The 20897-nt window shown below is 42.4% G+C and overlaps 1 protein-coding gene across 2 annotated transcripts in view; it reads right to left on the bottom strand.

Moving 5' to 3' along the window:
• Window positions 1-3500: 3500 nt before the first annotated feature.
• Window positions 3501-20897, bottom strand: part of dock1 (dedicator of cytokinesis 1) — a 179904-nt gene continuing 162507 nt past the window's right edge. For both annotated transcript variants that reach the window (XM_079334262.1, XM_079334263.1), the window contains exons 46-52: window positions 19793-19876; window positions 13160-13297; window positions 9759-9901; window positions 8718-8916; window positions 6664-6841; window positions 5252-5403; window positions 3501-4372 (exon numbers count right to left, since the gene is read on the bottom strand). In XM_079334262.1, the coding sequence (XP_079190388.1) occupies window positions 4277-4372; window positions 5252-5403; window positions 6664-6841; window positions 8718-8916; window positions 9759-9901; window positions 13160-13297; window positions 19793-19876 (990 nt within the window). In that variant the 3' untranslated portion in view covers window positions 3501-4276. The remainder of the gene's footprint in view (window positions 4373-5251; window positions 5404-6663; window positions 6842-8717; window positions 8917-9758; window positions 9902-13159; window positions 13298-19792; window positions 19877-20897) is intronic.

Below are 20897 nucleotides of genomic sequence, written 5' to 3'. Positions count from 1 at the left end.
AGCAGCATCCGACTTCTTACCTCTTCTACTGAAGAAGTTCGAGTCGCTAAAGATGTCATTTTATAAAAGACTATTTCCAAAGGGGAACATAATTGTAAAACGTTTGATAGTCTCTGCTTTATTAGTGTTGTAGTCAAGACCACACCAAGACAAGACCAACACAAGACCGAGACAGGGCGAGAACGAAACAAGACAAGACCAAGACCAAGACCAAAGACATCGATGTGAAAGCATCATCATGTGTGCAGCTTGCGTCACTCTCTTGGACTGTGACACCAGGAAGGTAACCAGGTCATAAAAAATGTTCATTTAGAAAGAGTTGTTTTCCTTCTAAACACTGTGATGAAGGGGGGAAAAAGCCCATCAGCTGTAGACTTGACTGGTCTTGACAGACTCTGTTCAGTCTGAGACCAAGTAAACATTCTTTAGGGCTAAGACCGAGACCTTCGAAAAGTGTTCTTGATATAGTCTTGAGACCAAGATATATCAGATGAATGATATGATGATCTGTATTAAGGAGTGGCTGATAGGTTGCCAGTCATTATTGTTCCCTAGTTTTGTGTCACTTTAAAGATGGCTTTAATCATTCAAACTGCAGCAGTGAGATCTTCAAGTTACAGTGTAACGTGTGGAACGCCCATTAAGCACTGAGCAAAGGCTGCAATGAAAACCATCATGTTTCTGTTATTGTAACCAGAGTGGTACCGTACTGTAGCAAAGGTAATGGTCCTTAGAGAGCGTCGAGTGCTGAAGCCTTGGGAAAAACTAGAAGAAAGCACGAGAGACGAGAGAAAGCATAAGAGAAAATAACATTGGTATGATTCTAAAAGTTGCATTTTTATTGAATATTACTTACTTCATTTCTTTGTGTATGGAGAGCAATTCATCATCTTGGACAGAAAGTTCACGGTCAAATGAAGGTTCTCTAGAGCACATAGTGCACCTTGTATTCAGCCGTGGGAACATGCACTCTATAGTGATGAGTACTCAGCGGGATGAAATGGATTTTTCAGTTTGTGTATGCATACATATGAGGAGAGAAGGAGCTCCGGCTCTCATACAAGATGTGTTAAAGGAAATGGAAAAGTCAGCAGATTCACATCAGCTTTAACCATATATACGGAACATTTTTCAAAAGCTTAAATAATTTTCAAACAAATCCAAGACCACAAAAATGGTTGGACCCCTGAAAGATCAAGTCATCTGACGAGTCCCAAATCTGATTGATTCATTCTCTAATTATCCCAATGTCATTTTTTTAAACCTTTTGTGGCACCTACGTATTTGTATGTACTGTTAGGCAGGGTGTCACTCCAAAATGGGAATTTTGACTTGATGTTTAATTTTCTTCAAATGAGACACTATGGGCGGCCCTGTACTCAAGTGATATTATTGACTTGGTATTTAAAGAAACAATTTGAAAACAGCATTTAATCGAGCACTCTACCCAGATAAATGAGACACTGTTGTCAAATAAATTCCGCTCAGAAAAACCTACAAACTGCTTGTATGGTGTAACTCGAGGTCTCTGGTGACAGCTTCTCCCAAATAAATCACATAGGGAAAAGAAGTCATTCACTGTTTCTAATTGGGACCAGAAAGCTTTATATAAACCCCACACTTTCTTGTCTTGTGATGTTAAAAAAATCTCCTTCAAAAAAACAGACGCTAAAGTTTTAGAGCTTCTCCTCAGGCAGACACCCACTCACAAAGTGTCAGCAGAAAAGGGGAGCAGAAGAATATGAGCCACCTGGGGCAAAGACTTGGAAAAAAAAGGTCCTATGAGCTGGTATGGGGCCTGTAAACACATTTAAAAAATGCGCAAAAGGGGGGTGTGAAAATTTGAAGGTTCAGGTTTGCAGAACCAAAAATAACAGACGGAAACAAGTGAATAAAAATCTTCAGTTAGTTTTCCTAAAGCTCTAGTGAGGAGTATTTAGCTGCTTATGAAACAAACAGAAATTGGTATCATTGCTTTTTATGGCCCTTGAACGCAAACAAGATAACTAGGGGGGAGATTGATTGATTGATTGAGTTATTTTAATACCCGTCACCCCTAAGTGTCAGATTGAAACCAAACTGCAGAAACACTCTCCACTCTAAATAATTATTGTGAGCTACATATAAACATAAAGAGCAGACGAAAAATGTTAGATGACACAATTCATGCACGTACAGGACCAAAATCAACAACAGATAGATTATCCTGCTTTGGCCATAGGGGGGCGCCCAAAACCAACACAACCAGACAGTTTCTCACAGAAGCTTTCATATGGGAGAAAAACAACTAATAACGCTCACATGGGAGTTAAAAATGTGTTATGAAAACCAGAATTCAGAAGATGCTGTGAAAGATATTTTCTAAGACATTTTGCCTTGATGAGATAGGACAGCTAAAGAGAGACAGGAAATGTTGTGAGTAGAGAGTGGGGGAGAACATACAGCAAAGGTCCATGGTCTTTCAGCGCTCCAGAAAAGAAATAATAAAGCTTTATGAGTGTTCTCAGGATGTATTGTAAGTGGTTGGTTCATACAAAGTGTTAGTGAAGGTCGTGCTTATAATATGTTGGAGTGTATATACGTAGGTGGATGTCTATGGCTTACTGTGGGAGGATAGAAGTGGGTGGTGGTGGGGACTTTAAAACAGATTTTAATCAACCAAAAGGAGACCCTGCATTGTTTTCCTTGTGTTGTATTTTATCACCTTTGCGTCCTGATACTGACCCGTGTGTGTGAAACCGAAACCAATTCAAACGTGAAGTTTACATCCAAAAAAAACCTGCGCATGAATATTCCACAAACTTTATATTAACGGAGTCATTCCACCGACACACAACGTAATGCACACACATATTACTAAACTAATTAAAGTGTAGTTCAAGTGAAAGCTGCTGCACAACAGATAATTAAACTCACTTAATGGTTCAAACTTTAATCATTAATTTGGAGTCAAAATGAAGTAAAGCAATTATGCATAAACAAATTCCAGTTAAACTTGTTTAGCTTGTGTGTCCCTGAAAACCGATCTGTAACTTTCAAACAACAAGTATTAAATAATGATTTCATAAATCATCGAATAACTCGTTTGATGGGTTGCTATGCAGCAGCAGTTTGAAGAAACAAAACTATACGCAGGAGCTTCAATAAAAGCTGATTTCAAGACGAAGAAGGACAAAGCTGGAGTCGTGGTTTGTTGGCTCATCTGTGCTGCAGAGACGTTCTTTAAATGTGGGCCGCATTCCAGACTTACACTTTCAGCTTTGAAAAAGAGAAATGGGGGCTTGGTGAGCGGGCGCATTATGTAAATGTGATTACATTAGCCTGCGTGGAAGTCATCGTATGGCGCAGCAGGCTGGTTTTGATGGCTGTCACTCGTGCGGGCAGACAGCGGCGTTACCGAGTGAGGGAACGTGTGGAGATCGTTTCTGTTGGGTTTCCTTCGCTTCTATTTCCGGCATCTCTTGCGGTAGAGCAAAATAATGAGGCAGACAACTTATCCGTAAAAATACATACATTTGAAAGTTTATTCAGAAGTCATGTCAGTAGTGAATTGGGAAAAGTCAATATAATGGGAAAGCCAAGGTTACTGCAAATCTAGGACAAGATCTGAACGATGATGGGAGTTAGTTGTTTGTGCACTCCAAAAATTTAACCAATAAAAACCATGATCCAAATCTGTAAAGTCCCTGTCAATTCGGAACCTACAAGCCCTTTTTTGTTTCATATAAATGCCACTTAATCTAAAGATACGTTAATACAAAAAAAATAAATCAAATCACTTACAAAAAAACCTGAAATAAAATAAAATCCTATATACAAACCTTTGTACATAGTGGGAACATGAATAAAATTGGAATAATTCTTGAATGAGCTCTCATATACTTGAGATTGGGTGAGTTTTGGGAAGCAGGTGGTCCAAGCTAATCTGTGTGAATGTCCTGATAAAGTCCTGAAGTGGTATCTGAGACAGCATCAATAAATTCAGTGACTACTCCTGTGTGCAACATGCTCCCTGCAGCTGACTGCATCATCGTCAAACTGAAGGCAACATGAGGAAAAAAAAACAAAACAACAACAATCTGATGATGATCAGAAGGAGCGGGCTGCAGTGAGGTATTCATCTTGTCAAGCTGAAACAGGGAGCGAGGAATGTGTGGGTAAAAAACAGGGGGGTTTTTTTGTGTTTGTTTTTTTTAAAGTAGGGGAAGCGTATACAGTTGTTTCATTTTGTCGTGTTGTCAGTGTGTTGTTTGGTCCTACTGTCAGCGTCTTTTGTTCACTGTACAATTCCTGAATCGATGGAGGCCTGTTTCCTGGTGGTCTTCGGAGGAGGAGGCGGGGGGGTCTTGCTGGGCAGAGGAGGAGGAAGATGCTGCAAATAGAAAACAAAGTTAGCTTGAAATTGCCATTTTCTCACGTCGGGGCTATTATCTGCTGTCAGTCGAGAATTGACTGACAGATCTGTAAATGCAGCCAAGGCCAGTTTACCCAACACACACACATCTGATTAATTGGTGACTTACCGTTAAAAAAAGGCTTATTTACCTCCCAGATATTCCACCTCTATTGCATGTTAGCTACATTTTTAAACACTGGATTATGCGACTTAGTACGCAATCAACCTATACTCAAGTCTCCCCCCCCCCCTCCATCTTCAAGGACGACAAATGAATAGTGCCTGTCACTCAGTCTGAAACCATCTGCTCGCACTACACTTCTGTCAGGCTGCTGCCACTCTGTGAGCAGAGGCAACGTTTTACTACCAGTCCACGGCGCTGTGACAGCCGATAAATAAGATTAGTTAACTTTGTGGTGTGACGAGAGGATGGCGAGAGAAGACGTCGGCGAGCGCGGAGAGACGAGCCGCTGATGAACAGCAGGAGGGCTCCTGATGGATGTTAGAGGCAAAGTAATCATCCGATCAATCACGTCTGGGCGGCGGGCCGGCTTGGGGGAAAAAAGTATAAATAACAACAGGGTGGACAGGCGGGTGGAGGCTAACTGACTGACGCTCACACTGTTCTGTGGCACACATTAGCAAAATGAGGATCGCATGAGGAACACAGGCAAAGTGTGAAGAATGAATCTGAACACACGGGGAACATATGAGCGCACAAGTTCAGGAAGTTCATGGGTGAAGGATAGAGGAGGAGGCTAACCCTAATGTCAAGTGCGTGCAGCCTCCTCTCCCTTCATTAAAAGTGCTGGGGATCATTACACGGCTTCACTCAGGCCTAATTAAAACTCCTACCCTCGGATGTGGCGGAGGCGGTGGAGGTGTCGTGGGACTCGTCAAGTCCTGATTATCGAGCAGGTTGCCGTAATCAGCCGAGCATCCTTTCATCGGCAGCGGAGGAGGGATTTCACCTTTGTCAGAGAGGCCCATCCCGTTTAGCTCCAGACCTGGGAGAGAGGGCAGCGCCATCATCATCATCATCATCATCATCATCATCTTACATGGGCAGTTCAGGATGGACTCCAAATGGATTATTTGACGACTTTAATGTCATCTAGACTAATTCTGTGTAACACGACGATGACACTTTACTGACAGTACACTTCATATAGACATTACGGTCATCTGTGTGATGGCTTTCTTAGGTAAAATGAGTTAGAAAATTGATTGTTTTTTTGTTTCTAATGTTAGTTTATGAAGCATTACGTCGTCTCCAGAGCTTCCTTTGACAGGAGCAGTACTGGATCACATGGCTGGAAACCGTACATTTGATGACTTGAATTGATTTAAGGTGATGGCAGATGATTAGATGAATTTATCATTGTGGCTCTTTAGTTGCCACAGATGTGAGAGAAACTCGACAGTAAACAGGGGTTTCTTTCTTTAGGTTTGACACACTTGCAGAAAACTCCTGAAAGATCTCCTGATATCTTCAGGAGGAGCTGAATGTGTGAAGACTGACCGCTACAATCTCTGAGCACGTAATTAAACTGCTGCATCACTTTTCCTTGTTCTCCAGCATGTTGTTGACGTTGGACGACACGTAGCATTGACATAGAGGCAAACATTCTTATCACAGCACCCGACTGTGTTGCTGCGTCTGCATCGTCTTTTTCCCCCCCTTTTTTCGCATTTATAAGTATGCTAAAACATTTAACTGATGCTTTGTAATACCAATATGGGCTTAAGGTTAGGTGTAAAACCATTTTAAAATTAAGGCACAAAATGTGACATATTTAATTTTTCGTTTAGTATCCTTCGTTTTCGATCGATGCGATCACATTAACGTCAAAACACAACGGCCTCAGTCAAATTGATTTTCGAGCGAGTCCCCAGACTCGATAGAAGTGAAATTCTGGATCGATGAAGTGCTTCTTATGAGTGCAGATAATTACAGGAGAATCCTGTGACTGAAGGATGCGCGGCATGCTTTCCTGGAATAACTCGCATCTCCGCACCTTATGAGGCAAAACGTTTGATTTCAAACCTTTTGAGGGAGAAAGCAGAAGGTATGAACGCACGCCGAGCACATAACGTGTGATTCTTTATCAGAAGCCAGCTAAATGACACAGAGCTCAATTTCAAGGTAGACACACGGAACTAAGAGTTTTGCTCGTTTCATTTAAAGAATTAGAGCTAAGATGCTACACAGGTCAGACGACGATACAACGGCAGACTTTCTGGACGACGAGCAGGATTTGTCTTACTGGAAACAGTGTGCAGGCTGAAGGAGAGTTTGCTCCTGGGGGTGATGGGCGGGGGACCTGGTGAGGAGGAGGAGTTTGAGGAAGACAAGGGGGGTCCGGGGGACACAGAGAGGCGGCGGTCTACGCCGATCTGGTTGAGAACTTGACTCCGTGGTCTCTGAGGCCGCAGTGGGCTGATCTGCATGATGAGAAAGGAAAAAGGCAACGAAGGACCGAGTCATTACTGAGGCTCAAAATAAAAACAATTACAATGATACAAGCAAAAACAGAACTGAAAACACATTGGTTTCATATGTCCTTTGGGTCTTGTATGTGTGTGTGTGTGTGTGTGTGTGTGTGATTAAAGTTGGTTGTTTGTATTCCTGACGGAGAGACTATTTGGATGAATGTGATCCTTGGGTTGCACTTTTTTTTATTTGGGGTAACAAATCACCGTTTGCATGCAAGACTCTTCTTCCAGCTTTATTATGGCTGAAATTTAAACATAAAAATGTCCTCTGGGTCCCTCCACACTGTAGGCTACATTAACAAACAGCCTTGTAATGGACCAGCTTCAAACAGTCAGCCAGGGGGAGGCAGTGAAAATAACAGGACACGTCAGTCAGGGATGGGGTTGTTTTTTTTTTTGGAACACTAAAACATAAAATTTCATTTTGTATCGTGGCTGAAAAAAGCTCATTTATTGATTTGTGTGATCCTCCAGCTTCTAAGGAACTATCAGAGACCCCTGGGTGCTCTACCCTTGACCCCTGAGGCAGCAAGCTTCGATCAAGAGCCAGACGGCTCCACTGCTCCCAGGGGCCTCTTTGGGATCCCATTCCTGCTCTTATCTTAATGAGGCTAGTGAGGGAGGGAGCGAGAGAGAGAGGGAGAGGGAGAGAGAAAAAAAAAGATCAGGAAGAGAAAAGTGTGCAGAGAGCATTCCCCTTTATATGACAGTAAATAATCTGTATGATATCCCCTTTCACATGGCTCATCTACTAAAACAGCGGTTGAGATTCTAAAGCCTACTGTGCTAACTTTGTGAAATGTGTTGTTCATAAAGTTAGATCTGAGTTGGCGATGAAAGCTTATAGGTTTTTCTTGACCTTTTGCTTTGGAACCACCTGATTTTAAACTGCAAAACCTGGTTTTCCCCTGAACGTTGTTTTTAAATCTCTCGTGAAGAGTCTTGAATCCAAACTTTCTGCGTGCGACAGTTTGAGCTGATTATGTTTGTGTTTTCTGTATGAGTTCGAGTGTTTTTTTTCTTACTGAAACCGTGTGTTGCTGCTGTTCTAACCCAGGTCTCCCTTGAGAAAGAAACCTCTGATCTCAATGGAACTAATCTGGATAAATTAAGGTTAAAAACTAATAATACAAAAAGACTCTACTTAAATCCCTCTATGCCTACTTGGAGACCAACAGAAACGCTCAATATCTCAAAACATGACTCTGCAGTGACAAAGAAAGGCGTCGTCATGGCTGCAATCTGATCTACAGATTGACTACAGGAACATCTGCCGCAGGTCTTTGAAACATTGATGGGAGTTTGAATCAATGGGAACTTGAAGAGGTTACAGGATGGATTTCTCCCTCACAGCCTCGTCGGGACAGAGTGACAATCTGCTATACATTCTGAATGTCTGCCTATTCTGTCTGTTCTGTGCAATTTTAGCACAAGCCTTTTGATATTTTTTGCAAGACCTGTTTTTTATGTCTTTAAATAAAACACTTCAATGTTTATAAAAGAGACAGAAAAAAAAAGCTTTTGGAAAAATGGAGGCAACTTTCAGAACGATCAAACTGCCGTTATTTACAGTCACCTGCAGGATTCTTTTAGAGTTATCATGAATATCTTTATATTTTGTTTCGATTTTTTTGGTGGTTCGTAAATAAATAGAAATGATAGATGCCCAGAATTCTGCTGTCTGAACTCAACTCATGTGCACCATAAACATGTGGAGACGCAGATTTTACAAGGTAGTTAGTAGAGGGGAATAGAAGAGCAACAGGGAAAGGTTTGAGTGCAGTTTTCAAAAAGGATGTACAGAGTATATGAGTGGTTTCAGTACCGTCTCTGACAGTATGACAGCTTCAGCAGGCTGCAGAGGGATATCTGTCATCTTCATCTCTTTGTCGAAGATCTCCTGGTGCTTGCTGTTCCTCTTCTCCTTCTTCTTCTCCTTGCCCCCCCTGTCGGGCTCGTCCCGGTCCAGCTTGTCCTGAGACTTGGTGTGCAGCTTCTTTGGCAGGAGAGGCTCCAGGGCAAAGCTGAGAGAGAGAGAGAGAGAGGAGAGAGAGAGAGGAGAGAGAGAGAGAGAGAGAGAGAGAGAGAGAGAGAGAGAGAGAGAGAGAGAGAGAGAGAGAGAGAGAGAGAGAGAGAGAGAGAGAGAGAAGAGAGAGAGAGAGAGAGAGAGAGAGAGAGAGAGAATAGGATAATGGACCAATCAAAGAGCGTTCATTTTCTGACTTGGCTTGTGCATCTGAGCTATCCTTATCAATCTTTCACTGGAACTGGAAGCAAGCCTGATTTCTGTGTGGATGTTTGAAATTTGAATACAGCCTTCAATAAGCCTTGAAGTTGATATAATGCACTGATTCATGCCTGAAAAGATGCTGAGGTGCTACTCCATCAAAGGGAAACAGCCCGAACAAAGTTGAAAAGAGTGTTTTCTTTTCTGGTTTATGACAGGAACACAGTAAACAGCATCGATGATTTGTTCATGGCTTTAAAAGAAAATTCCATGTCAAATCTGAATCCTGAGACTGCTGTGGTGGAATAATGGCAGGATTTATCTCACAAGCACACGCGCACCACACACACACACACACACACACACACACACACACACACACACACACACACACACACACACACACACACACACACACACACACACACACACACACACACACACACACACACACACACACACACACACACACACACACACACACACACACACACACACACACACACACACACACACACACACACACACACACACACACACACACAGAGAGAAATCTTAAGCTGCTCTAAAGAGGAAAAGCCAAAGCAGAGTAGGATGTATGGTGCTCTACGCCCTGACAAACAGTAAACCAAGTGTTACCCATCCGATCCGGGCCTGGAGGGGGAGTTGTCAGACGAGACGGAGTTGACTGAAGCCACAGAGAGCGGCCTCTGGGAGGAGGGCATTGTGAAGGAGCGCACCATGGAGTGAGGACGGGGCCCCCGCCGTTCATCTGCTGTCGGCTGACACCGCAGAGGGGGGAAAAAAAAAAAAAAAAAACGTTTTTTTTTTATTTTGTTAAAAGACACAGAATGCTTGACACTTGTAGATTCATGTCATATGAGAACACATCGGACTTTAATATCTCCTGCAGATGATACTCACTCTAAGAGTCTGAGAGGCTGTTGTACAGCATGTCAGCATGACAAATGGCTCTAAAATGTGACTATGCTGATGCTGAGAGGGAATGGTATCACAGTCACCATCCTTGGCAAGTATGCTAGGTTGCTATCCTGCGCTAATTGGCATCAAACTCAAAGCAAAACGGAGACTCCTGGGAATCGTTTGCAGAAGCTAAATGTACCATTAGTTGTGGATACATTTAGAAAATGTCTGTATGATGGTGACTATAGAGGAAGGGTAAAGGCATCAACAAAGTTATGGTAGCTCTTCTTTTTAAGTTTTTTGTCAGATTTCAAAATGTGATATGCACAACCACATTTTTCACGTCTCTACTGTTGTGTAGCTATGAATCAGCGAAAAAGAATGAATGTGAAGCGAAGCAAGGTCTTTCTTTAAATTACAGGTAAAGGTAGGAAGAAAATAAAACGCTGTTTTTATCCCTGAGGGTCGAGAAACTTGAACGCTCTTCTGCTTTGGTTTCAGCAGCTTCCTTCTGAAACAGTAGCTTCATCAGTTTGTCCATATATACTTTCCAGGATCATTTGTACACGTGTTCAAAACGAATTTCAAATAAGGAGGATGTTTTCTTATGTAAAAATTAAAGTTCACCTTTTTTTTCAAATAAATATCTCTTTAAGGTTTTCAGAAATGAGTACGACTTTATGTCACCTGTCAGCTTTCAGCGAAGACATGAGCTCATGTAAAAACACTTTTTTCTGCTGAGCTGTCGAGTATTTAGCTGTTTGCAGGAAACAGGAGTTTCAGGATGGGATTCCAACAGGTTTTTAATCACTGTTAGGGATGATGGAGGTAAAGTTCCTCTTCTTTACCCTTATCTTTCTATTTTGTAAATGACTTCAGACTGGTTTTCATGGGGGGAATATAGGGTTAGGGTTAGGGTTATGGGTTTGGCTGTTTTTAATTCTGAGTTTTTCCGATGGTCTTCAACGCACCATTCCTGAGGTGCGCACAGGGCGCTGCTTTGCTGCCTTTAATGACGTATTAAGACTCAGATGAGGCGACAGCTGGGTGGACACCAACTTGGAAGCTTCTGGGCTTGACCCAAAGACATGAAGACATTTAAAAACCACCCATGTATCTTCTTTTGAAAACCTAGTACTCGCCTCAAAGCCTGGGCTTGTCCACTCATCACAATGCTGTCCGGTGCCATCATGGCCGCCCAGCGTGAAAGTGAGCTGACCCAGCCTTATGGTTTCCCTTTCATGAGAACAGCTCCTCTCTGTCACATTTCAGGTGAGGGCGAGCCTTTTGTTTTATTTACATGTGTAGCCGGTACTCGCTCGTGCAGTAATTTGCTCCAAATGCAGCAACATAACTGGACACAAAGTTAAAAGAACATTGATGGTAATTTTAAATGTCTTTATTTCTGTAAAAAGAGCTTGTTGGAATATAAAAATCTGCTGACAGGATCAGTAATAATGAAGCGGTCTACATCAAAATAATTATTTCTGGTGAAGAAAAGGGGCCGTCACACATCTAATAGGGTACCCTTATTATCACATCCAAGAAAGCAATGGCTATTCTCTCCTTTGGAAGGTCACCAACCTCTCTCTTCAAACTGAGGGAGGCCTCCTTCACCTGAGGCAACATGGAGGGAAAAAGCTCAGCCAGGCAACAATCAACTCTTAACAGCAGGAGAGAGATGGGAGGAAGTCCCCGGCAGCGTTCCGGCTATACAGTTTATATGAGCTGACTTCAGCGGAAAGCGAAGGTGCACCTGACATGAAAAATATAAGTGCAGACTTACTGTAAGGGACCTGGAAGCTCAAAGAAGGGATATCATCATGAGAAAAATATCTTTTTTTTTTAAAAATCATTTTTATCTTGCCATCAGCACAAAGAAATACCATCAAAGTTCCCAAGTTTTTTCTCATTTGATGTTTTTAAACTTTAAAAAATAAAATAAAAAAAATGTTGCATATAAAAAGGAGATCCAAAAATGCTGTACTCCTACTAACCGTCACCACTGTATGGTCTTCTTGATTTTTTTCTTTGTGTTAAAACTAAAGGTCATACTGTTCATGTTAAGAAAACATGTTCTCAACATGTTTTTACATAACAAGTGAGTATAAAACGGGATGATTACAGATGACAGAAACAGGATTCCTAATGAAGGTTCCTTTAGCTTAAACACAGACAAGACAGAACTTTTTCATTCCATGTTTTTCATTAGAGAAAGAAATACTGCACAATGAACTCTGTACACTGAACTTCCACGGCTCCTAAGTTCTTTCTATATGACAAAGACTTCGTTTGGGAACTGGAGCTGTGTTGGTTCAAGTCCCTGTCTGGATCAAGTCTGAAAATTGGGCCTATTTAGGTCTGCAGTGTGTCTCACAACAATGACAGGGTGAAAGTTCCCTCTGGATTAACAACATATATAAAACAGTTATGGGGAGAAAGTAGGGCTAAGTAACAGATGTGTATCTGTAAATTTAATGCTGGTAGCAGTGCACCTTCATTAACTGCAGATTTAGTTTCCTGTTGAATGGAAGAAGCCACCTGTTTGACAGTCTGATTCGTCTTTGTCTGGCAGTCTTACTGCGTACGACAAGTCACGAAATTTCACGCAGCACCTCGCTTGTCGCCGAGCCTCCCCGCTGCTTGTTGGCGTGAACCATGGTGCAAAATAGCCTTTACTGGCAATCACAGATTTGGCGGATTTGCTTGCATCCCAACTTTTGTCCCACCCATTTTATTACATCTCATGCCTGCGCCGACTCATCAAGCATCCCATAATCCTTTGCCCTACTGGCGTGTTGTGTCCAATACAAAGTGAAAACACCGTCTCTGAGAACAATCAGAGACGTGCAGTTTGTAAGACTTAAAACAGTTGATCCCAAATAAAAAGTTGTTACCGTCGAGTCCTTGAGCAAAAAAAAGGGACTGGACGACCTGAATCACAAATGATGCATTCCTTATTGGCATTTCACATTTACCTTCCTGGAAATCTCAGGCCAATCACACCACAAACAAAAAGGTTGGAGGTTCCATTAGTGCTGGTTTACTACATCCACACTTCAGCTGGACGCACTTTCCATGTAACAGAAAGGTCACAAACAGACAAAGGCTCTTACCAGGGTCTTTACTCCGTACTGTTTCTCCACTTTCTCCCTCAGCTGCTTGAAGCAGGCCTCTAAGCGGTCGTGGAAAGGCCTCAGCGCCTCCGTCACCTTCTCTCCGTGGATGCGAACACCTTCGGCGAGGTGTGGGATCTGGCGAGGAGGAGAGAAACAGAGGTTTAAGAAACCAACCTTCATCCAACGTATCCTGGAGAGATAGGACTCTAAATGTAGTTTCTGCAGATAGCAGAGGAATATGCTTTTTTTTTTTTTTCCTCTTCATCCAATTTTGCACACTTTTGACCTCTGGGCTATGCGTACTGAGCACGAGCAGTGAATGCACATCAGCCCGAGTGCACAGAGAGGACATCTCACCGCAACAATATGCAGGTGGAAAAAGACAACATTAGAGCAGGCTGTTGCCATGGCATCACTCCCTCCAACCTCCCACCACCAAAAGAAAAGAAAAAAAAACACAACACAGGTAAATTTAACAACACAAAAAGATAACCTGGAGAGACTATGTGCAAAGGCATGTACTGCATGACATGGGGGTTTTTTTCTCCTCTTAACTTCCAACACAAATAAAGACGCAGTGCACCCTTTTTTCTGCTGCTTCTCACACTGAAGGAAGCAGAATCTAAACAGAGGCAGCTCAGGTAGACAACGAGAGGGAGAGGGGGAGACGGAGAGACTGAAACTGCAGAAAACCAGTAATTAGGAAACCCCAGAGCCACAGTCAGTGTCAGCAAGCTCTGCTGACTAAACCTGGCAAGAAGAGGAAGAAACATCCCTCAGGGAGCCTGCAAATGAGGGTTCTTTTTCCTCTCTTCTTCCACTTTTCTGGTTGAAATCACGGGTTAAGTTTTTCTTTTTTTTCTTTTTTTCACAACCAGGTGTACTAATGCATTTTGTCATTTTGGGGCTGTGGTAAAGCAGAGTACAACGCAACAAATTACCAGAAACCAGTCAGCAGTGTTTTAAAAAAGCAAACCCTACCCTCCCATGGCAACAGTAAAAATATCCCCAGACTTTCTCGCTTCCATAAGTGAGAAATATTGTTGAAGTTAAAAGGGAAGCAGCTTATGCTTTTATGCTTATGAATAAGTAAACACGTACAAACAACAAACCACATTAGAGCGGATGTAATTTAGACTTTTATATTAAATTGGTCCCAGTCAGAGTGGTGCATTTGCACATTTAAAAAACAAGGAGAGCCTGAGCCGCAGAGTGCATCTAGTACATCTGGTTTTAGGCACAGTAGCTTTTACAGCTAACAAATTTGCCTCAGCCCTGAGCAAATGGAAGAAAAAGGGAGCTGCTCAGAGTACAGAGAATTGTGTGAAGTATCTCGCATAGGTAGAACAGAGAGGAGAGGGATCTCTCTCTCTGTATATGTGCTAACCTCTTCATCCCCTGAGACTGCTCGCTCTTTCTTCCTTTCCTCTGAGGGCAAACTGGCCCCTCGCAGCGGGTTACAGTCGGAGCTGACTTCACTCAGCTGGCACATAACTTCAATTCGGCTCCATGATGCAACCTTTGGCAAGGATCTCAAACGGGGCATGTTTTATTTACGCGCATTCCACGCATGCGGTGGTCTTATTAACAAGGAGCTGCAGGAGCACAAGTCGATGAGTTTACTGACTGAAAAATCAGCCACGCTCAGCGTTTCAGCTATGAGTAACACACTGCACTAATATACTAAAACACACCTTATAACAGGTGAAGCACAAAGTGAGCACATCACCTGAAAAAAATAAAAATGAAAGCGCTGAGTATGTATTATGGTGTCTAAAATCCAATATTTTTCACGTTCAGTCACTGCTTTCTGCTCCACACATCCAAAGATCTGACAGAGAAAGATGAATGAGAGAAGGCTACAGACACCCTGCGAGGATTTCCCCTGATATTGATCACCTGCATCATCACCACCGGGACCAGAAGAGAGGAGAGCGGTAGTGTAGTAGAGAAAAAGGTGGAGAGAGAAGAAAAAAAAAAAAAGAGGAAGGAGTTAGGAGAAAGAGGAAGTGAGTGGGAGTGTGGGGAGTGAGAGGGACCAAGTGTTGTGAGTCAAAAGGAAAAAAAACAAAACAAAACAATGGGAGACGAAAAACAACGAGAGTGAAAGCTGAGGCAAGATTCACGTCTCCCAGGATACCCACATCTTTTTATAGACCTGAGGATGATTGAGAGCGACTGAGTGGCGGCATGGCAACAGAATTCTGTTTGGTGGCTGCACAGAGATAAGCTCAATAGAAAACACTTGCGCTCAAGGTTTCCAACACACACACTTTCAGTCGCCTAATTAAATGAACCGACTTTGAAGTTGGTGCAAATTCCTTTTTCGCAGTGTAACAGAGATGGCAGGATTCTGATCGATGACATGAGTAGAGAGATTACATAACGTGACAAAGAGGTAGATATCAGTTTATTACACAATGGATACCCGGAGCTGCAAGCCTTGAATTCAAACACAGAATGTGTTCGTTAGAACAGGGCTTCTCAAACTGTTTTTGCCTCGTCTAACCCCTTTCAGGATCTTTTCAGCCAAGCAGCCACGAGAACATTTCTCCGTAAATCATTTGGGAACAGAACATGAATAAATGGATTCATGAGATTTACATGGAACTGTTGGCCAATGTCAACCCACAAAAGACACACTGTGCTTCAGGAGGATCAGAAGAAGACCAGGTTAATCCCGTAACAATGAATTCATCCAGATACTGACGTTGTTTCTGTGACTCCTTATGACGATTTCGCCGTCTTCCACCTCATTTTCCCCCCGATTCGTTACCTCGTTTCAACCACGTGTCCATTTTTTTTACGAGGCAGCATTTCCAGCACGGCTGCTGCTGCCGATGAGCCTACGGTGCCCGCTGCCGTAACAGATGAGTGAAGTCACTCAGGCTTCTTTAATTAATATTTACGGTCTATGTATCTCTCCAATTAAGGCACAACAACACCGCAACATCAATCTGAAGAAAAAAAAAAGGAAGCAAACCAGAGGTAATTTTAAAGAAAGCAAATAAATGAGGTTTCATTGAGACAGTATGGACACGACTTTAAAAAAGTCAGAATTTTTAAATCAAAGTACTTCCAGCATGCATCAACGCAGGATTGTGGTTTCCTCATGATAGAAACACATGCAGTGATGACAGCATTTTGCCGTTTAAAATCAGCCGTCTCTCTCTGAGCCCAGCCTGTCAGTCAGTCTATTTTCTCTCTCATGCTCAGTGTGAAAAAAAGGTCTCAGCCACACCCTGGAGTGCTGAGACGAGTAAACAGCCTTTGAGGAGACTGGTATTAAGGCTGGGATGACTTATTAAGACCTTTCGTTAAGGTCAGATAGGTCGCAGAGAAGTACACAACAGACTGTACCATGTAAGAAAATGTGCGTGACCATGAGCACAAAACGAAAAGAGACGCGTCGAAGAAAACATCAAAGGGAAGTGAAAGAATCTGTTAATATGCTTTTATGTATGTCAGAGGTCTGGATTAAATCTGGGATTCACTCAGATACCTTAGAAAACCCTTTGTGGATCATACTGCAGTGAGAAGATTAAGCTACTAATTCAGGCATCTGTCTCCATAGCTGGAAAATCATAGAAAACTCAGAGTTGGAGTTTGCCAACCTTTAAAGAAAACTTAATTTCCAGTTGCTCATTACCTCTCTAATTACTGGACGAGAGGGACAATGGACGTCTCAGAATAACATCTCAAACCACTTACTTACTGTTCACTGAAGCAGGCTCGCCCTCATTTAGTCGGATTCAAGACGAGAGATAAACAAGCAGGGAGGCGGCTGATAGGATTTTCAAATCAACAACTCCTACAAGGTTGTTTCTTTAAAAGTTGTTCCCCCGTGTGAATGTTTGGCAAACACATTTCGACTTTCTCTGTGCCGTGCTGCTTTCTTTTTTTTTTGTAGATCACACCAAACGTCTTTCTGTTCTCATAGCCGTTTTCACACACGCACTCGTGAAGAATTTTTTCAGGACAGCTCGCCCCTGATATCATCCTGAGATGCTTATTCACAGATGGTCATCTCAGTGTAATTTTCCCCTGTCGAATGGGTGGGATGTAAAACATGTTGCTGCAGAAAAAAAAGTGAAGGAGTGAGAGAGTCCTACAGCTGCTATATCAATGCTAAGTGCAACTGGATGTATTCCCAGTGTAAACGAAAGATATAAAAATACTGGCAACTGCAGAAGAGTATGAAGCGGTTACCTTACGGACATAAACATGTAACCAGTCAGATGTTTCAGTATAAAAGCGTCCTCATTCTGACCTCTTGTTGAAATTTCAAAGAGTGCTGGAGAGCAAAAATACGGCAAAAGTTGGCGCTGAAAAATTAGGTCACTTCGGTTCACATGATATGCAGCTCAGCCCAAAATATCCTGGAAATGTTAAAGACTTCTGTGCATGTGTGGGAACGTTTGTCGTCATCTGTTCAAAGGTCCCCTCTGTGAACACGTCTGCTTCCTGTACGACATGTCACGTCTGAGGAAAACACCAAACAGCTTCATCTGAGACTCTGGGTGTGTCTGGGAGTTACGCGGCGTCATCGGTTCAAGGCCATTTTGAAGCTGGCAGAGCTGACAGAGACAGGAAGACTTTGCTCGTCTTCATCAGAACTCCTCCCTCTTGACTGTGGATGGACATTTAAGTCCAGCCCAAACCTCCAACTGATGCTGGAAAGGATCTGTCTCTTTCCTTTCTGAGCCTCACGACACAAATCTTTGAAACAACGTGAGTCGTTAACACATTTTCATTTGACACCTTTCCTTTAAAATAGATTTAAACATAACTGAAAGGTGGAATCTCGTTACATATTCTGATTTCATCAGATAGAAGGTATGTGTGATATTCGCTTCTTTCCAGGAGTAATGATGCCACGACGTGTTTATTTTTAGGTTTTCGCTCTGCTTCTTTGACACCTACTTCAGTGAGAAGTATCCTAACGTTTCCACCATGTTCACATATATCCAACATATAAACAAAGAAAAGTAAAGACGCAAACTTTCTTTTAATTACAAAGAACAGAGTTGTTTCTACAGTAGAAAAAATAAAAAACTATATAAGAGATCAAGCTAAAAAATAAAGAGGCCAATGAGACCGACACATCCCTGTGTGAGTCATCATTCTTATCAAGACGAAAGGTTTCTCAAACAACAGAGTCTAACTTTCCAGAATCGGAGGAGTTCTTTCCGGAGCGAGCACAAAGTTGACCTATTTTACAGGAATGGAGAGAGGAGAAACTACAGCACATTCAGTCGGCTTCCCTTTTCTGAGCGACGCGCAATAGGAAGCCGAGAACAGAAGGTTGTTGTATCTGCGCTCAATTTCCTGGGTAAACCATGAGGTTGGCTTCTTGGTATTAAAGTGACCCGTGGTTCAAAGCTATAGAGTTAGGAGAGAGTGATAAAAGACACAAAAGGAAGCAGAAAAACCACAGTGCAGCTTTCTAAAAAAAAAAAAAAAACCCTGAGGGAGGACGTTTCTGTGAGAGAGCCAGGGGTCTATTAATCAAAGATGAGGGGGGAAAAAAAAGGAGCTGAAGATCTGTTATGTTTCATAACGAGCTATTAAACACAACATGGTTTAATGTATTCTAACAATGTGTGTGTGCTTTTCGTTGTTTTTCTTTGGCTTTTTTTTTTCCGCCTGCTGTGTGTGCACTTCTCTCAGGCTCACGGAGGGTGCAGAGCGCCAGTGCTGATCTCTCGCTGTCTCGCCCCGCTGCCGAGCATCCGCCCGAACTTCAGAATGTTTGCTTCAGCACTCTCCCTCGCTATTATCTCCACTGAACTCTTGACGGCACTTTTTCCTTCCCGCTCTCCTCAGTTACTGTCATTGGACACTCTTTTGCAGTGTACTCACGAGTTCTTCACTCCACATTATATTTTCAGCAGTAACCTTGGAGAGTGTTGTTATATTGCAGAAGCAGCAGCAGCATATAGGACATAAAGGACTCTCCGACGTTCTTGCTGTCTGAAAGGCCTTTTAATAAGTGCTGCAATGTCTTTATTTGAAATGGGAAAATCAACATTAAAGAGAGCTAAATGATGATTTCATCGATGGTGTCGAGGCCTTCATTATCACACTCTACAAAATAAGAAGCATTTCACTTCCATGACACAAAACACCAGTGAAGAGAGGGGCCCACTAAATAACTGGGGTGAAGTCTGAGCTCTCGCTGCACAACAGTTTACGGGGGCCTTGTTGTAGAGTACGAAGTATCAGAATAACACGTAGTAAAGTAGGCATCATTTTTTACTTTTTGTGTTGTTCTGCAATGCGCTTTGCAACCAATCAGAATCGGCCATCAACACACACCATGGTTTAAAGAACAATTTGAAGGTCAGAAAGGTTAAGTGAATGGGGCCCAACAAATTCAACGAAATTAGGCGAGATGAAGGGAGCTGGCAAAGCCAAGTGTTATCAAGTCACATTTTCCTAATCATGTTCTACATTTAGGATGGCTTCCTCTGCTCTTGACCTGTGCTAAGGAGGACGAATGTGTCAACAAGTAAAGCAGGTCGTGTCTTTTTTTATAACCATGAAGACAGAGGTTTAAAATCTACAGCGTGGTGGTTTTTCATGATCAGATGCAGTCTGAGGATTCTCCTGAAAAAACTTCAGTCTTACCTGCCAGGCGATGAGGTCCTTCAGTTTCTCGATCTTCTCAAAGTCCTCTGGGTGTTCTTGTGTGTATTTATCGGTGAAGAAAGCCTGCAGGGGACGGAGGGGAGATACTGAGGTGAGAACGTTGGTAAGACCGGGATGAAAAGAGGCGGGTAAATTCAGGTCAAAAACAACCGGAAGAATCTGAAATGTGGAGACGTTTGTGATAAAAGAAGAAGAAGAAGAAACACACCGAGAAGATGGAATGGGGGGAGGGGGGGTGTGGAGGGGGGGGGGGGGGATGAGAAAAGTTCAGTCAAGGCATCCGTCTCTCCTTCACCACCTCAGTATTTCACGGAGATGAAGAAGTGACCTCAGGGCGAAGCATTCACGTCAAACCTCCTCTGCCTCATACTGCATCGTTTTATAAGACTAATATAACCCTATTTCACTCGGTGATATACGCTTGGATACCAAGACATATCCAGGTTATGACTTCTTTTTCATTCAATCAAAAAAAGAAGAAGGAAAAAAAAAAAGAAAAAAGAAAAAAAGAACTTGACTTTCAATATATTTCCCCACTGAGTTACGATGAAGAGTGTAAAGCTGAGAGCACCGGAAATGTGCTTAAAGCAGAGACGTCACTTTAAGTGAGTCTTGAAAAGGAAGTGATCACTAAAAATGTTACATTAGATTAAATATAATTCATTGTCTGTACCAGTAATTCTCCTTTTTTCTCTTTTTTAAAAAGTTTATCTTTGGACTACTTGTGCCTTTATGTGGGGGAGAGAGAGAGAGAGAGAGAGAGAGAGAGAGTCTTTCTCTGACTCGGTTGGTTTTGAATATTTGTCTACACATCACGAACAGGGCAAAATGTTTTGTCACTTTATGAGATTTATTATCTGCAAGTTAAACAAATTGATTGTTTCGTGGCTCAGAAATATGTGATGCTTGATTTAGATGGGAAATGTGCTCATTCACTTCCATTTGCATTTCACTTTTGAAAGCAGAGGCTGCTACACACACAAACAGGATCCAATGAACATGCACTGATGGAGAGACATCAGAGCGAGGGGGCAGCCCATGGCGAGCGCTGCTGAGCTGGTGGGGTGTCGGGAAAAATGAAAGG

This window comes from Symphodus melops (genome assembly GCF_947650265.1).
Source record: "Symphodus melops genome assembly, chromosome: 21".
Lineage (NCBI taxonomy): Eukaryota > Metazoa > Chordata > Actinopteri > Labriformes > Labridae > Symphodus > Symphodus melops.
The sequence above is the reverse complement of the archived record's forward strand: the minus strand, read 5'-3'. Positions and strand labels throughout refer to the sequence as shown.